This window comes from Pogoniulus pusillus, chromosome 23 (genome assembly GCF_015220805.1).
Source record: "Pogoniulus pusillus isolate bPogPus1 chromosome 23, bPogPus1.pri, whole genome shotgun sequence".
NCBI lineage: Eukaryota > Metazoa > Chordata > Aves > Piciformes > Lybiidae > Pogoniulus > Pogoniulus pusillus.
The window spans coordinates 21,756,691-21,775,339 of record NC_087286.1 but is presented as its reverse complement, the minus strand read 5'-3'; the positions used below and the strand labels follow the sequence as shown (position 1 = coordinate 21,775,339).

Genomic DNA, 18,649 nt, shown 5'->3' with positions numbered 1-18,649 from the left:
GCTCTTGAGTTTAGAGAGTTCTCTTGAAAAAAAAGCAGCCTTTGGATGGGATGCCCACAGGTTATTTCCTCAGTTCCAAACAGCAAAAAATGTATCATGTGTGAAGGCTTTAGTGGTGGTCTGGCTCCTCAGGCAGTGTTAGTAGTCACCTACCTGTCACCACGTCAGGGTTCAGCCTAATTAAGGCTGCACAGCAGCTTGTTAGCCAAGTGTCTATAGAAGTGCTGACATGGATTCTGGTTTTCCTCTCCTGTTTTCCCCAAGGTGGTGGTCAATGCCCTCGTGGGAGCCATCCCTTCCATCATGAATGTTCTTCTCGTCTGCCTCATCTTCTGGCTCATCTTTAGCATCATGGGAGTGAACCTGTTTGCTGGGAAGTTTGGGAAGTGCATTAATAAGACAGAAGGAGATACGCCTTTAGACTCCAAAATTATCAACAACATGAGTGACTGTATCCTCTACAATGTGTCAGGCACCTTTTACTGGACAAAAGTCAAAGTCAACTTTGATAATGTTGGTGCTGGGTACCTGGCTCTGCTGCAAGTGGTAAGTGTGACCACCAGAAGCTAATGGGCAAATGTTCCCATTGAATTTACCAGTTTAAAGGCTCAGCTTAACCTCTATGATTTTCTGCTTCTTTCAGCCTTACCCACCAGGGGAATAGATATTTCTGCTTTCCTCAAGAGTAAATGAGTCATATTTAGAGTATTCATTTGGCCTAGAGGTGTGTATGGCAGCTTCTGGGTTTAGTCTGAGTTTCTGGTGCACTGACAATACAGTTCTCTGGGAGCTGGTTGGACTGTTGAGGTGAATCAAAGACTGTTTTGGCAATATGGTAATCCCGAGCAAAATTCAGTTCCAAAGCCAAAAAGTCGTGGTCCAGGAAGGACTGTTTATGCTGGCAGATTGTACTGGCCTTTCTCAGCAGCCTGTGACTTCACATACCTTACTCTTAATTTAAGTCCTCTGCTTAGTTTCCGTGGAGATGTTCAAGAAGGACACAAATGCCTCACATTCTGGTTCCTCCCCTCATTTCCACCTGCTAAAAAGAATGAGTCAGATTCACCGTGTGAAATGTGATGATCAGATGGCTGGAACTCCACACAGCCTGCTCTCTCTGGAAGGGTGGTGAGAGCCCATCAGAGAAGAGACTTCTGAGTGCTAAGATGGTGGCAATATTTGACCTATAAAGACAGAAATAAACCACTTTTACAGTCTCTTGCAGCAGCAAATGCATAACAGCAGCAAATGCTGTGATGCAGCACAACCTGACGAATAGAGCCACGTGAGACTCCAGCATCTTGTCCAGGCTTTTCCATCGGGCTGATGAGTGATTTTAGACAAATTGGTTTGTGTTTCAGTTCCATGAGGCCCTCGTGTTAACATAGTGTTAATGATAATTCTTTCCATTGTCCTCATCTGCTCTGAAGCTCAGGCAGGACAAGGGCTGGATACGCACTGGGAGTGTTTGTGTGTATGCAGAATTAAACAAGTCACTCTCTTCGTCCTTGGGCAGGGAAGTTGTTCTTGAGCCACCTGTCATGGCATTCTCTGTTTCTGGGATAAAAACTTCCACACTGGGAGCTTAAACTGTTACTTAGAAACAGCCACTCTTTACAATGCAGTAGGGTACTGCCCTGGGCCCCCACCTGCCCTTCCAAGAGGACATGAACCTCTCACAGGTCCCCATCAGGTCAACCAGTCCTTCTGTTTCATGTGCAAGTTTTCATTCTCCTGGATCCTCTTTTCTGTGTCACAGATGCAGAAAATAGCTCCATGAAGCAGCTTTCTTTTCTTGTAGAAATGGATATCCTTATACACTCTGTTCCTGGTGTACATGCACTTGAAGTTTAGATCTGACCACTGTCCATCAAGTCCCTTTCATGCCCTCTGGAAAGCAATAAGGTTGCAAAGGGCATAACCACTCACGGTTCTTCCCATGACATAAAGCTGAACTTGATGGTAGCAAGAGCATGTAATTATGATACTCAGCTCACCCATGCCGGGTGGATTAATTCACCCTGAGCGCCTTTAGTGGTGTTCTGATCTCTGCAGAGCTTTCTCTGTAGTTTGAACAGCTAACCCAGCTGAGCAAAAGTCTCCAGGTTTAAAATACTGCACCTGACCCAAAGGCTCTTCTGTCCTCCATAGCTGTGTAACAGATGCCTGGTTTGCTTGCTGAGAAACCTCCACCCATGGAGCACTTACTCCTTCAGCTCTCTGCTGTAAGATTCAGGTTTCAGCTTTCTGAAACCCTGTCAGAAATTGGCATTGCCTAAGGAGTGTCCTGAAGCAATTTCTGCTGTTCTGCAGGATTAGTTCTTGGGCACTTGTCACTGGTGTTGCTGGCTACATCCAACACGTGGGACAGTGATGGTCATGAGGTGGATCTCAGCACATTTATCAAGGGATGGTCTAGTATTGCTGTTTTCCAGCTGACAATGGGCTTGGTGACCCCACAGGTTTCTTTTAAACCTGTGATCCTGTGTTAAGTAGCAGAGAAGCAGGTTTTGCAGTTGGAGAAGTACAAAAGCAGGGCTATAAATTTAGAGTCTGTGTGGGCTGGACAAACTGATTATGGCAGGAAGTGAGGGAGCCCTAGAACCTTGCTCAGCTTCAACAGCAGGTGCTGGATCCCTCCTTCAGGGGAAAAGGCAGGAGTCAGGTGCCATTAAGGAATGACTATAATTTTTATCCTGCACCTGGAGTTTTTATGTCAGCTGGTAACAGTCTTGGGCAATAAAGTGTAAAGATGACACTCAGAGAGAAGGGGCCCAAACATCTGGGTCTCCTTTGCTAGGCTCCAGCTGAAGAGTGTCTGTTACAGGTGCTCCTTGGCCAAATATCCTCCATCTGGGGTCGCATTTCATGAGCAAACTACTACAGGAATTGCAGGGGATCAGCTAACAGCTCAGCTCTCCTAAAGAGACAGAGGCATCCCTGCGTCTCTGTGCACACTAAGGCAGCAGGCAGCAGTAATGAGAGAAGCATTTGAGTTACAACCTTCCAGGACCCAAAATACGAGCTCTGAAGTAGTACTTGTCTTTTGACTGTTGACATTTTCAGCTACTGCAACACACCCTTTAAACTCCGATGTGACCTTTAGATGCCCAAATGTGTCTGAAAATCCAGGTGGAAATACATAAACCTCGTCTGCCTTCCTAATGTTCTGATCTCACTTCTCCAGCATCCTTGAAAGAAATGAGAAGTTGCTGCTGTGAAAACTTTCAGGCTTACTACCATCCAGAGGCAAACTTTTGGAAAGTGTAGCTGAACACTGCATGAAACTTTCCCCAGATACTCTTTGCTCTTTTCCTCCCCCACAACACAATGGATCTGATGGTTAGGCTTGATGACCTTGAAGATCTTTTCCAGCTTTAGTGATTCTGTAATTCTGTGTTTTCCTGAAATTGCCACTGTATGAAAACATCCCTGTGAAGTGGTCAGCCAAGCTTCAGGCTTCTCCCAGCGAAAACCAGGATGTCTCACAAGAGGTTACTGCAATAGCAGACAGTCTCTGCTCACTCTACATACAAGAGAAATGCCTCATTCATGAGGGGGCAAAGATCTTTATTATCATGACTTTTTAATTTGCAAGAAGGATGATTCACTCTTCTGGGGATTTAACACCCTCATCTATTAGGGGAAAAAAGTATTGCTACAACTCAGTGCTTCAGTACTGCTTTTCTGTATTCCCAGAATTGCCTTGCAGATCACAGCACCTGTGTTCTGTAGATCTGCATTTGAGCTCAACAAAGACATATTTTACAGTTCCAGTAGGAGTTTTGCCTTTCCTTTGCAGGATCCTTCCTTGCATGATGTGATCACCTCCATGTTTTTTGGTGGTTTGTTTTTTTCTTTGGCAATGTGTCTTGAAATCCCAGCAATCTGTTGAAGAACAAGAAGAAAGCAAGTGGTCTCTCTTGCAGCATCTGGCTGGCTTGAGAACGTTAAACCAGACTTACATCTCATGTGTCCAGCAACTCTTTATCACTTTGGAATTCCAGAAAAGGAATAAGAAGATAACAGAAGCACTCCTAGACCAGCACATCAGGAACTGTGAAGTTAAATCAACCCCTCATGCCAGGTCCAAAGCCATGACTGAGCTCATAAATCAGCCACAAAAAGGTCATGAGACAGTGGCATGTGTCTGGAGCCACTGAGTTGCAAGGTCTCTTGCATTTCTGTAGCCTCTAATGCTAGACTTTGCTTTCTCTGTGGATGCAAAAAGGCTGTGCTTCTGAGTAAACCATAAATTGGTGCAGCAGTGTAGATTCCTCCATATGTCAGAAGAGAAAGCAGGATCCCACGAGGAATTGCTGGTGGGAATTCAAGTGGAGCAGAGGCAGTGCCCTTGGAGCCTGTGTGCCACAGTGCCTCTGATGGATCCAGCACTCGGTGGAAAGCGAATCATCCTAACACAAAACAGACATAAAACAAATGAGGGGTGTAAAGTTGCTGCTGTGATGGTACTGAACAAACTTAACAGTTCAGCAGAAAAGGCAGCAAATAGTGGAGTTAGCAAAGCCAGCTTCAGTGTGTAGTTTGGCTGTAGCACTGGAGGCTTTCTGAAGCTTCTCTTACCAAGTAATGCTTGAAGAGGCATTTCAGCCACGAGAAGATCAGTGTTTCTGCCAGCACTGAGAGTCACTTTGCTTGCACTGGTGCAGTCCTTTTCTGGGAAACCAAAAGAAAGGTCCAACCAAGCTCATAGACTTAAAAGCTTATTTTAGTTCACAGTATCACACAGTATCACAGTATTATCAACAGTATTAACTTATTTTAGTTGTTTCATTGAAGGTGAATTTGGTTATACAATAAATGATCTAAGGGCAGCTAGTGCCATCCCACCTACCCTGCTCCCCACTAAGTCATTTCACCACAGCTCTAACCACCAGCCAAATACCAAAATGTAATCCCATCCCAAGATGAGTTTATCAGTAGATAATCTCATCACATGACAGTTTCACTAGAAAATGGTGTTTCCCTGGATAGCTTCCAGGCAGGACAATATCACAAACACTCCCTTGAAGATTTTGTCACTTTCTTATCCAGGCTGTAAGTGATTACTAATTCCAGATAAATAATTTCTTTCCCCTGTGTTATATTTCTTTCATTCTCAGTATCTTTTAACCTCTGTAGATTAAGTGTCTAGGGAGGCTTTCCAGAAGCCGTGTGGATTTTTAATTCTCTTACTTGTGGACAGCTGGGAAACTCAGCAAATCATAGCTCTTCAGTCTCTTAATATTTATTTTTGTCAAATCTCTTCATGATCTGTTACAACTGTAGACCATTGTGCCTTGTGGGAGAGTCTCTCGTGCCTGTGGTGCACAGCAAGGAGTGAAGTCACTGCTCACTAGAAGATGTTTCCTCCCAGGTGGGAGAAAACTGCAGCCTGGGATCATATCATTTTGTGCCACAGGGAAAGGATTTCTTCTTTCGTCCTGTCCACCCTTCCTGAATGGCAGTTTGAGCTGGAAGCTGCCAACGGCTGTATCTTCCATCAGATTAGAAAGAGAACAGCCAAAAAGGAAAACATGAGAACAGTTAAGGAGGATCAGCACGACAGGTTCAGTAATTATTTGCTTCAATGAAACTGCTGATCATTCCTCTAAACACTTTACATCTGAAATGCTTTTTAACACAGAGCAGGCTGGAATAGATTTTCCAATGGGTTCTGATTTGAGGGGGTTTAATCTCTTTCAACCAGGAGCTAAAACTGAATGTGGCCTTTCAAACACTACTTTATATATAGTTCCGTGAGAAATACAGTTGACCTCCTGTACATTTTCCTTTGGCCCGTAGCCTTCAGATGGAAATCAGGAGGCAGCATTGTTTCCCAGGATTTAATTTAATCACAGAGAATGTATAATGAAGCCTTTCTAAAACTGCTGAACGTACCTGGCTTGGCCAAAAAATGCCTAGATTTCTCCTGGGAACTACTGCCCAAATTCCTATTAGTTTCATCTGGAGCTGTGTGTCTGCTCACTAGGAGAAAATTCAACCTAGGTGTCAGAAGGATGCAGAAAAAAAATGTTGGGTGTGGGTCTTTGATGCATGTTAGTGCACATCTGATTAAATTCATATATCTAAAACTGCCTCAGATCGGCTCATGCTGATTTTAAATCCAAGGTAAGTCTTAAATGGGTCAGAAGTCAAACAAGAAACAACCTCAGAGAAGTAATATAAAAGCAAGATCACAGAATCACAGAATTAACCAGGTTGGAAAAGACCTTCCAGATCATCCAGTCTAACCTATCGCCTAACCCTTCTGATTAACCAAGCTGCCCTTCTCTGGACACCTTCCAGCACCTCAACAGCTCTCTTGAATTGAGGAGCCCAGAACTGGACACAGCAGTCAAGGTGTGGCCTGAGCAGTGATGAGTACAGGAGCAGAATAACTTCTCTTGTCCTGCTGGCCACACTGCTCCTGAGCCAGGCCAAAGATACAAGAACTAAAGTCCCTGGTTTAAACAAGAGATAAAATCTAAAGAGTAGAGCAGATTGAGGTTTCAAGGCCAAGTTCATAGGCAGGGTTGATTTCTTTTTCTCCTGCCAACCCATCTGTGGAATATGTGATTCCCTGGGCTTTAACTTTGCCTTGATACACCCTGTTCTAAAGAAGGTAACCCCCAAGCTTCAATAGAATTCTGCAATGCAGTCACTGCCCATCAGTCTAAGCAGGTGATATGGATGAGATCCATCTTGCCTGGCCAGGAACTTGTGCAGGGCAGCTCACTGAGTTGTCCTATGTAGCCACATCTCTCCACGCTGAGTTGTCCTGTGTAGCCACATCTCTCCATGCTGAGTTGTGCTATGCAGCCACATCTTTCCATGCTGAGTTGTCCTGTGTAGCCACATCTCTCCACGCTGAGTTGTCCTGTGTAGCCACATCTCTCCACGCTGAGTTGTCCTGTGTAGCCACATCTCTCCATGCTGAGTTGTCCTATGTAGCCACATCTCTCCATGCTGAGTTGTGCTATGCAGCCACATCTCTCCACGCTGAGTTGTCCTGTGTAGCCACATCTCTCCATGCTGAGTTGTGCTATGCAGCCACATCTTTCCATGCTGAGTTGTCCTGTGTAGCCACATCTCTCCATGCTGAGTTGTGCTATGCAGCCACATCTCTCCACGCTGAGTTGTCCTGTGTAGCCACATCTCTCCATGCTGAGTTGTGCTATGCAGCCACATCTCTCCATGCTGAGTTGTCCTATGCAGCCACATCTCTCCACGCTGAGTTGTCCTATGCAGCCACATCTCTCCACGCTGAGTTGTCCTGTGTAGCCACATCTCTCCACTACGTGAGATTCTTGAGGTGAATATTTCTGAACAGTTTTTTGTTGTCTTTTCTCCCCTTTTAAAAATATCTTTTTCAAACATTCTACTTTATGCCTGAACATGCAGAAAATCAGAAAAGATAAAGGAGGGGGCCCAGGAGCAAACCATTCTGGAATGAGGGTGAACCCACTGGTGCATATGGCGTTAAGGAAGCGGCGATGCAGGAACTGCGCTGGGCATTGCCTTCTCCAAATGCATCAGGGAGAAGATATCAGCATTTCAAGATGTGCTTATTTAACAGGCCTGATTATGCATTTTGTGGTGTTTTTTCTTTTTTCAGGCCACATTTAAGGGCTGGATGGATATTATGTACGCAGCAGTGGATTCACGAGGGGTAGGTTGCCGCAACGAAATGAATCATTTCCTTCTCCATTGGCTTTTGGAGCATTCATGGTGCTTGCCAACAACAGCAACCAAATGCATGCAGGTTGCCCCTCCCTGGCTGACTCTGGATAAGATGTTTGCAGGCACCCTTTTGTTTTTTGCAGCTGTTTCCAAAACATAGTGACCCTGAGATTAGAAGGAATGTAGCCCTCAGGTGTACACCGCTGATTTATCTATTGATACTGCAACTCTCTCAGCACAGATAGGCACCTCCAGAGTGAAACTGAGCCTACCCAGACCCGAAGATGTCCTCTGTTTCTTCCACTCTCCCTGTTGGCTGCCATATTTTCCAAGGGCCAAACTTCTGATGATAGGATCTCTTCAAAAGCACTGGGTTCAAATTTCATTCCCCTGTAACCCACAAATTCATCTCTCCCTATATCTTCATCTTAAGCAAGTTTCTTCTCTGCAGCCAGCAGCTCCACTCGAAGGTGGTGGAGGAGCTCACGGTAGGGGAGGATGTTACATCAGTTTAGGCTTAAGACGTGCTGGAGTTCTGGTTGCTGGTGACTGCCCAGTTCTTACCTGCATCCTGTTAGTTTTTAGGTTTGTTTATTTCTTACTGAGGGACCTGTTGCTTCCTTTCCCTCATTTAATGATATTAAAGAAACAAGATTACACTTACTGTTAGTTTTTGAGGTAGATACCTGGTACTGAGAATTTGACAGGGCTGGACTGAGAATCATAGAATCAACCAGGTTGGAAGAGAGCTCCAAGTTCATCCAGACCAACCTAGCACCCAGCCCTATCCAGTCAACTAGACCATGGCACTAAGTGCCCCATCCAGGCTTTGCTTGAACACAGCCCATTCCAATGCCAGTCACTCTGTCTGGCAAGAGCTTCCTCCTAACATCCAGCCTAGACCTCCCCTGGCACAACTTGAGACTACATCCCCTTGTTCTGTTGCTGGTTGCCTGGGAGAAGAGCCCAACCCAACCTGGCTACAACCTCCCAGATACTCAAGGCTCAAATGGGGGAAAAAGGAACTCAAAATCCTCATGCCATCATAGGGTGGAAGAGGTGCCTTGTGCTCTGCCTCCACGGCACACCTCTGTACAACACCGCTCAGGATGTTGATTTAGTCCTGTGCTACATGTGCACATACGTGTATCCTTGCTACTGCTGAATAAAATGCCTGGGTTACACTTGAGAAAAGACAGCCTCCAGGGAAGTGAGAGCTTCTGGCATCTTGCTTAGATACCTGCAGCTGGTGGGACAAACCTCAGCGGTTTTGCCAGATGTGGTACAAGTGATTTGAAGTTATTCTATTGCATTGCTCGGTCCTTCAAGCAAGAGAGCTTACCTATTTCTACCCTTCTCTGAACAAACCATATATCCTTCTAAATACAGTGCTTTTCAGTAGCATTTCCTTGCAGTGCAATCATATGTTTGCTTTTTATAAGTACTGTGAGTTCATATAAGCTTAGGGATAATCAGAACATGGATTATTTTCCCCTTCTGGGTTCAAACTTGGAAGAATTTGTAGGACTTGTTCTGAAGCTGCACTTTGTGTGGCTGCATGGTCACTGTCACAGTGTTGTCAGCCGTGAACAACTGTGGCATGGTGGATGCCAATAGCAAATTCCAGAGACCAAGCAGCATTGACTCTCGTGTTGGGATTAAGGTTGGCTTTCCCGTTTCATAATCCAATCCTTTCAACTGTGTTAATATTTTGACGTGTGCAGAGGTAGTGTCATGGTTTTGCCTTTTCCCTTTGCAGTGTGAGGAGCAGCCTGAATGGGAATGTAACTTATACATGTACCTGTACTTTGTGATCTTCATCATCTTTGGCTCTTTCTTCACACTGAACCTCTTCATTGGTGTCATCATTGACAATTTTAACCAACAAAAGAAAAAGATAAGTAGTGCATATGGCACAGATCATGCTGTGATTACCGAGGAGGCTGGGGCCAAGGGAGCAGTTTAGAAGCAGTGGCCTTGCTGCATTAGCCTCAAGGGCAGCATCGACACAACAGCTGAAAGAAACCCTTGCAGGACTTTCACAAAAGCACAGTTGTAGCAGCTCCTCCTGTCCCCACAGTCTGTGCATCCAGAGAACAGAGGCTGGGGATGGAATTCCCCACAGAAAGCATGCAGACAGGATCTTGAGCACAAACTCTGCCACAGGAGCACAGACCACCTCAGTTTTCCCCCCATGTCAGAGCAGTGAAGCCTGTTCTCGCAACTCATCACCTCCCTGCCTGGGTCGGGGAGAAGCAGCTTGGCCTGAGAGCTGCATTTCTCCCTACCCTGTAGGCTCTAAACGAAGAGGTGGTGGTCTTATGTTTTCCCCTCTCACCCCAGAACTACTTCAAGTGTAGACAGAATCTGACTCTTGCTCCTTCTTGGTTGCCTGCACTGATCTGTGTCTCCTGCCCTTTGCTGCCATGCAATAATCAGCTCCTAGCACTGCATCTCCTCAAGCCCTTTAAGTATTTTGATGAAAACTACATGAAAAAAGAAGTAAGAGAACGGAAGAAAATGCAGCCCTGAACTGTAGATGGGGTCAGTGGTGTTCTTTTCATCTAAAATAATAGCTTTCTTCTCACCCTATACTTAGGTGGCCAGGACATCTTCATGACAGAAGAACAGAAAAAGTATTATAATGCAATGAAAAAGCTGGGGTCTAAAAAACCTCAAAAGCCAATCCCAAGGCCACTGGTAAGAATGGCATTGATTCAGCTGAACTTTGTGTCATACCCAAACACTGATTTAATAGAATGAATGCAATTCAGCCTTCCAGTGTAGAAGGAGATGGCTCCCAGACAAAGGCCACTTCGTGTTCAGGTGTTCTGATTGTGGCTGGTGTTTGCATGCCTGTTGACCTGTGGCACAGACCTCCCACTGTCCTGCAGCACTAACTGTAAGCCACATTTACATGTACCTGTGGCTGCATTGAATGAATTCCTGGCCCCATTCCAGGGTCTTTTCTTTTTTTCCAGGAAATTCAAGAAGCATTAGGGCTTAACAGGGCTTGAAAACTCTGCCATGTAACCACTCATCATTATCTCTAAGTTTATGAAGTTCCAATCAGAAGCAGTACATTGTCTGTTTCCCTCTGCTTTCTGATCAGTCAGGGACATTGATGTAATCACACTGACACGGTTCAGGTCTCCTAACTAAATCTTCTCCTTTCCTCCAGAACAAATACCAAGGTTTTATTTTCGATGTTGTCTCAAAACAAGCCTTTGATGTCTCCATCATGATTCTCATCTGCCTTAACATGATTACCATGATGGTGGAAACGGATGACCAAAGTCAAGAAAAAGTGAACATCCTCCATAAAATCAACATGCTTTTTGTGGCCATCTTCACCGGGGAGTGCATCATCAAAATGCTGGCTCTGCGGCACTACTACTTCACCAACGGATGGAATATCTTTGACTTTGTTGTTGTGATTCTCTCCATCGTAGGTAGGTGAACCTGGATTTTCAACCAGACTGCAGAGCTGGAAAGCCAGACATAGAACTGATTAAAGTTAAAGACGTTATACAATGCATAGTTACAGAGAGTTGACTCCTAAGGAGATTTTCTTTAAGAGCACAACATGCTATTGCCTGACAATAATTTGTGTGATTGACAAAATAATGAGGTTTACCAAGCCAGGTCTTGCTTGCTTTCATCATACGCTTCATGGTTTTAGCCTGGAGAAGAGGAGGCTCAGGGAGAAACCTTGTTGCTGTCTATAAGTACCTGAAAGGAGGTTGTGACCGAGTGGGCGTTGGTCTGTTCTCTCAAGCAATCAGTGCCTGGGTGATAGGGGAGCTGGAAAACCCTTTATGAGGAGAGCCTGAGGGAGCTGGGGGTGTGCAGACTGGAGGAGGCTCAGGGCAGAGCTCATTGCTGTCTACAGCTCCCTGAAGGGAGGCTGTAGCCAGGTGGGGTTGGTCTCTTCTCCCAGGGAGCCAACAACAGAAGGAGGGGACAGAGTCTCAGGCTGCACCAAGGGAAGTTTAGGCTGGATTTTAGGAGGAAGTTCTTGCCAGAGAAAGTGATTGGCATTGGCATGGGCTGCCCAGGGAGGTGGTGGAGTCCCTGTCCCTGGAATTGTTTAGAAGGAGACTATGGATGTGGCACTTGGTGCCATGGTTTAGTTAATTAGATAATGGTGGGCGATAGGTTGGACTTGATGATCTCAAAGGCCTTTTCCAACCCAACTGATTCTGTGACTCTGTCCATGCTGATAAAATGTTGTGCAGAACTAGCATCAGCCACTTCACTCCATTTCTGTGTAACAGCCAAAGACAAAGCATCCAGCAAGCCACATGAGAAAGGACACATGTGAATTGCTGCTGGTTTGCTATTTACTTTTCATTACAACAGTAAGAAATAGTCCTTCAGGGACTGTTTGGACAGGTGCAATGAGTTTGGCTGTTCCCAGCTCTGTTGTCCCTAGAGCTCCCCACTCTCCTCTATTCAAAGGTTGAAACAGAAAGCTGCAGTTCTATGATTAATTTGTGCTTTTTGCTGTTCTGCAGCCCCAACCAGGGGTCATAAGTTGGATACTACAGAAGTAGAGTTCAAATGTGAATTTTAAATCCTGCCAAGAGTTTTCATTGAAGTTGGAAATAAAGTAGCAAAGAGAAGATTATCAACTAAGCAGTGAGCAGAAGCAACTCTAAATGTGGCTCTTCAAAACAAGTTTACTTTTTGAAGGAGGGAATAGGTGCATGACTAAGTGCCATGCTAGGGAAACAGAGATGTCTTCTCTTTGACTGATGCCCCTGTTGCTCTAAATTCTTTCTGGGGAACCTATAAGATCCCAGTGCAGGATCACAGGATGTCAGGGGTTGGAAGGGACCCAAAGAGATCATCGAGTCCAACCCCCCTGCCAGAGCAGGACCACGCAATGTAGCTCAGGTCACAGAGGAACACATCCAGACAGGCCTTGAAAGGCTCTAGAGAAGGAGCTCTCTGGTGCCCAGAGAGCAGCCTGTGCTTTGGCATCCTTGAACCAAAATTTGGATTTCACAAATTGGAGGCATTCAGGGAACATCATTACCATGCAACTGTCATCATGGGTGCTGGTTGCTCTGGATATGCCCACAGCAGGCAGTTAACCAGAGCTGTCACATTAGTCATAGTGCTTCCTGCTGCATGGCCAACCAGGTCATTTCAGTGCCAGGGCACTTGAACCGTGCTGGAGACTCTTCTTCCAGACTGGACTGGGAGACATTAACACAGCTCAGTGCAAACAGCCTCTGTTGGATTAGATAATCTGGGCCAAGATGCTCTGTTACTGCAGGAAAAGTTTAGCTACAGGGAAGCAAACTTAGTTGTTTGCTAGTGCAGTCTTAAGCTTTAATTCCCTCCCAGGCCGTAAAATAAAATAAAAATTTAAAAACAAGAAGCAGCAGCAGCAAGCAGCCAAACAGCTGAACAGCCAAGCAGAATTCCAGTAGGAACCTGCACTGTTCTGGTGGTGGCTCAGAAAAGCAGGCCCAGCACATCAGCATTTCAGTGCTGACTCGCTGATGCTTTGCAGACAAAGATACTGTCATATCGGAAACATTCTAAACTGCACTCAGGATGAGTCTCTCAGGTGGGCCATGGGCAGAAGCTGCAGATGTCTGTGTCCTGTCTGAGCCGATGCTGGTTTCTCGCTCCAAATGGACAAGCTTAATAGAAGTGCTGCTGCCAGTGACATCTTTGCTCATAGTCTCAGCAAAGTCTGCATGGATGAAATGGGACTGAAAACACCAACGACGGTGCCGTTCTCTTAGCATGGGTCATTCAGTCTAAGGAACTGCCCATTGGTACTGTCCACAATCTTGACTGATTGCTTTAAGGAGCAGTCTGGGGTTCTTTCTAATGTTCTAACCTGCTGTTTGTCTCTTCTTTACAAGGCACTGTGCTTTCTGACATCATCCAGAAGTATTTCTTCTCTCCCACGCTCTTCAGAGTCATTCGCTTGGCTCGGATTGGCCGGATCCTGAGGCTTATCCGGGGAGCCAAAGGAATTCGAACTCTCTTGTTTGCCTTAATGATGTCCCTGCCTGCTCTGTTCAACATTGGCCTCTTGCTTTTTCTGGTCATGTTCATTTACGCCATTTTTGGCATGGCTAACTTTGCCTACGTGAAGAAAGAGCATGGGATCGACGACATGTTCAACTTCCAAACCTTTGCTAACAGCATGCTGTGTCTCTTCCAAATCACCACGTCAGCTGGCTGGGATGGTCTTCTCAACCCTATTTTGAACACTGGACCACCATATTGCGACCCCAACCTTCCAAATGCGAACGGTTCAAAGGGAGACTGTGGGAGCCCTGCCGTAGGGATTTTATTCTTTGTTACTTACATCATTATATCATTTCTTATTGTTGTAAACATGTATATAGCCATTATTTTAGAGAACTTCAGTGTAGCCACTGAGGAAAGTACAGAGCCTCTAAGCGAGGATGATTTTGATATGTTCTATGAAATCTGGGAGAAGTTTGACCCTGAAGCCACTCAGTTTATTGAGTATTCTGCACTTTCAGACTTTGCAGATGCACTGTCGGAACCTTTGCGTATCGCGAAACCAAACAAGATCAAACTGATAGCGATGGACCTGCCCATGGTCAGTGGGGACAGGATCCACTGCTTGGATATTTTGTTTGCTTTTACTAAAAGGGTGCTAGGAGAATCCGGAGAGATGGATGCCCTTAAAATACAGATGGAAGAAAAGTTCATGGCGGCAAATCCGTCTAAGATCTCTTACGAGCCTATTACGACAACCCTCAGAAGGAAGCAAGAAGAGGTCTCAGCCATTGTCATCCAGCGAGCCTACAGGAGACACTTGTTCCGGCGCTCAATGAAGCAGGCATCCTACTTGTACCGGCACAGAACTTTGGAGAACAGCATCCTGGAGGATGATGCACCCGAGAAGGAGGGGCTGATTGCATTCATGATGAACGAAAACTACGGCAGGCCAATAGACAAATCAGAAACTCTCTCCTCCACATCTTTCCCTCCCTCCTACGACAGCGTCACCAGAGGCACGAGCGATAATCTCCAGCTGAAGATGACAGACTCGGGCAGAAGCGACGAGGCTATAGATTGTCTTCTCTCACCAGACAAGGATAAAGAATCGATTGTTTAGGTGTTTGTTAAGAATGCTTTAAAATACTGTTTACAGAATGTAAAGCTGTAACTACACAACAATTGAAGCAGCCTTCTTATTAAAAAATAGTTGCAAAAGAAACAGTGGAGTTTTTACCCTTAACCACAGGAGTCTAACGAGTCATATAACCTTTGGCCCTGCTCTTTTTGACTTGACTGAGTATTTATATTTGTATATGCACAGGAAGAATCTCTGCAGGGTCACAGCTGTTATATCAGCAGTGTGAATAAAATACGCTAGGCTGTACGACAGTAAACACAGTGTATATCTATCCACAGATAAAGCTTGGCTGTATACATTCATTTAAGGTCTTACTCATATTAGTGTGTTTACTTATGGCAATGTACGACCTTGCATTCTGAAAAGAAAACAAAATCTCACAGCTGCTGTAGCAAAAATGTAACACTTACTGTATATGTTGTGAATGGTCTTTCATAAATTTATTATATTTGATATTTTTTTACTTAAAAGAAAAAAGGTCTCTTTTTCCATGGAAATTAATGATCCTTACACTCTTCGTGAGGAACCGAGTCAAGGTAATAGGAGATTACGGGATGCCCGTCGCTTGAAGAGGAAAGCTGTTGCAAAGTAAACTATCAAATTAGCAACCTTTTAACTGTTTATCACACTAAATGCTCCCTCTTGGGACTTGTAACCGCTCACAAAGAAAAACAAAAAATCAAAACAGAAAAGAGAGAAGGAAGTGATGTGAAAGTAGTGAGAGAAATGGCTTGTTCTGTCCTTGAGGAAACTAGGCAGTAATGGAGTCTGTTTGTAAAACTGTTAATAAAAGCACTACGTTTTTTAGTATGTTTCAAGCATCTGCTTTGAATGGAGTCACAACCCAGCTCGCCACAGCAGCAGTCTGTCACCGTTGTCTGTAGTGCTCCAACGCACCGTCTGCGCTGGCCAAGTTTCTGTTCAGGTAGTGGGACAGGTTCTCTTTTCCCCAGGAATGCTGAGCTAAGCAGCCTTGTTGGAAACATTACTCCAAAAATAATATTGCTACTACTGCTATTTCTATTGCTACTACTACTAAAAGCAATGCCAATTGGACCGTGTAGAACAGCTGTGACAGTGTGATCAAGACGGTGGGAGGGGGATTGCCTCTGGATCCGTACATATATTTGGGGGTTTGAATCCTTTCTACTCAACGTCCATCATTCATTTTCTCAGATGGTGCAGTCAGATTACAGGGGAAGGACAAGAAAGGCAGGAAGCAATTAAAAAAAACCCAAACAAGATCTGTGAAATAGATGTGTCCTCATTCTGTAGGCAAAGTAATATTTAATGTCCATCAGCTTTAGGCCAAAGAAATGGCAGTGGGGTGTGACCCTAGGAAAGTATTAGAGGTTGGACCTGCCAACTTCAGTTATCACTTACTGTTAAATTTTGAGCCTCCATAGAAAGTGAGAAAGTATTTGTGGAATACAAGGTCAAGTCCATGATTACAGACAACTTCTTTCTGTTTCACCTCCAGATTGATTGTATTTGGATTTGGGTGGACTTTGTGGAAACCCTTGAGATTTCTGTAATGCACTTTAAGGAAGAGTAATGTGCTTTTCACCTTGGAGAAGATACCAAGAATGTATTTAAGGTGTGTTGTCATTGAAGTTTAGGTATATCCCAGGTTGTAAAGGAGTCAAAAGCCACATAGGGTTGGCAAGGAGAATTAAAGTGACACGTTACAGTCAAGTTCATCTATAGGCACTGTTATCTGTCCTCTAGTCCTCCAAACCAGGTCAGAATATGTGAAGAGAACGACAAGAGGATGATTGTGTAAATATGGGCTAATATATTCTCTCCATTCATTGAGAGGTGTCTCAGGTGTTCACTTGAGAGTGGTCTATCAGTTCATTCAGAGGATTTGCCATCAGGATTCCTGGGGTCTATTCCTGATTCTTACTACACGATTTTTAGGCAAATAATTTAACCTATCTGTGCCTCAGTTTACCCATCTGTAAAATGGGGATAATAATACTTAACCTACCTCACAGGGGTGTCGTAAGACTTTCTGGTTGCAAAGTGCTATAAGGGAATGAATTGTACTATATAAGTATTATTATAGTCATGCTCTCTTGCCCTTTTAACCCCATGTCTATGGTGTATAACATAGGGCTGTTCCTTCGGGCATTTTGCTGCCTTTAAATCTTGTGTGTAATTAGACTCTAACTTAAGGGAACTGCGCTTTGTTCCTCGAAGTGAAAACACTCTGTTCTTTCCTCCCTCCCCCCCACCAACCAAAAAAAACCCACCCAAATTTGCTGAAGGCTTCTCAAATTAGAGAAACTTTATACATGTTCCCTGTGTATTTATGCTGTGCTGTTATTCTGACTGTACATATCACCCAGAGGATGTGAGTTTTATATTTATATGCATACACCCCCCCTATAGCTATACCTACATATGTATCTTGTGAGTGTATGGAGTGGCTGACACTCAGAGGACACAACTTACTGATTCAAATGGTTTCTTCTCAATGGGATCTATTGATCATTAGCAAAGAGCTGCTGCCTATAATGAAACCATTTAATTAGAAAACAGCACATTCATTACATGCTGAACAAGCAGTTATTGGCTGACAAGAAGTGAAATTATTTTCCTTTCAAATCTTTAGGACGGGGTGGGGGAGGGGAAGAGAGAAAAATACGAAGAGAAAGAAGCATTTCTTATCTGTTTTGGTTGAGTTTTATTTTGTGTACAATATAAATCGTTCAAAGTCCAAGCAAGAAGCTGGCCTGCACTCAGCACTGCAATGTTGGTCATGCTACTTAACACGAAAAGTAATAGCTGTTATCACTTGCATTAGAAAATATTCAAGTGATATATTTACTAAGAGTCAAGGCCAGAAGTGAGCAGGATGTGGTGGATGATGGTTAGCTGTCACTGATTATTTTAGGCAAGAGCTGTTCCTCTGGTCATGTCACCCTTGCCTTGCACATTTTATTGTCATTGCTGCGAGACCCTTCAGTACTGAAGCAATTCCAAATGGTTCTGTCTTCTACCCAAAACATGTAAAAAAAAACTCCAAAAACTCAGAATGCAAAAAAAGATCCCAACAAGTCAATAAAACCTCTTGAGAGAAAGGGTCTTAACTAGAGGTGTTTACAGTGCAATTTTCCCAACCGGAATTGGAAATGACTTTCCAGCCCTTTGTAACTGGAAGGTTGTTTTTTTTCTACTGAGCTTTCTATTTCGTGGCCCATTTCTTCAGAGCTGGAGAGGGAATGGTGTCTTTGAATGGTATGCAGAACTCCCCTCCAAAACCCCAACTTCCCTCACTTGCAGGTCTTCAGTGTTGGAGGTGCTGATCCAAATCTAGCAGTGCTACAACCTCCTGGTGCAGTGATGTAGTTAGAGACACTGACTCAATAGTTGGCCCACACTGTCTATAAGCATGGTGAGTGCTACCATTTTTTTCTGTTGGTTTGTTCACTAAAGGCTGCCACATGAATCACTCAAGCTATGAAAAGAGCAAGGAAAATATCAGCCAATATCATAGGACATATTAAGCTGTTTGTACCTGGAAAAAAAATCAAGTTTATTATGTTTCTTTATTAAATAAATAAGGATAACAAATATTCCCTGTGCTGGTTTGGTTTGGCTTGGTTCTTCTATCGACATTTATATTATTATTTCTCTGACTCTCTTCCAGTAAACTTGTTTGGGAAATGAATGGTGACATTTGTCGATGAAAACCCCTCCAGTTCATCTTGCATTGTAAAGCTAACGACAGGGCATTAAAGGTTTGAAATGGATGTTTTTTAACATCCGTTGTTGAAAGGGATGGAGAATTTCTGGGTACTTTAGATGCATTTGAAGCAG

At 44.2% G+C, this 18,649-nt stretch overlaps 1 protein-coding gene across 2 annotated transcripts in view; it reads left to right on the top strand.

Moving 5' to 3' along the window:
* The window catches only part of SCN5A (sodium voltage-gated channel alpha subunit 5), a 184,023-nt gene extending 165,618 nt beyond the window's left edge, over positions 1-18,405 (top strand). For both annotated transcript variants that reach the window (XM_064162881.1, XM_064162879.1), the window contains exons 22-27: positions 265-546; positions 7,619-7,672; positions 9,443-9,584; positions 10,283-10,383; positions 10,865-11,135; positions 13,569-18,405. In XM_064162881.1, coding sequence (XP_064018951.1) covers positions 265-546; positions 7,619-7,672; positions 9,443-9,584; positions 10,283-10,383; positions 10,865-11,135; positions 13,569-14,803 — 2,085 coding nt within the window. In that variant the 3' untranslated portion in view covers positions 14,804-18,405. The remainder of the gene's footprint in view (positions 1-264; positions 547-7,618; positions 7,673-9,442; positions 9,585-10,282; positions 10,384-10,864; positions 11,136-13,568) is intronic.
* The last annotated feature ends 244 nt before the right edge of the window (positions 18,406-18,649 follow it).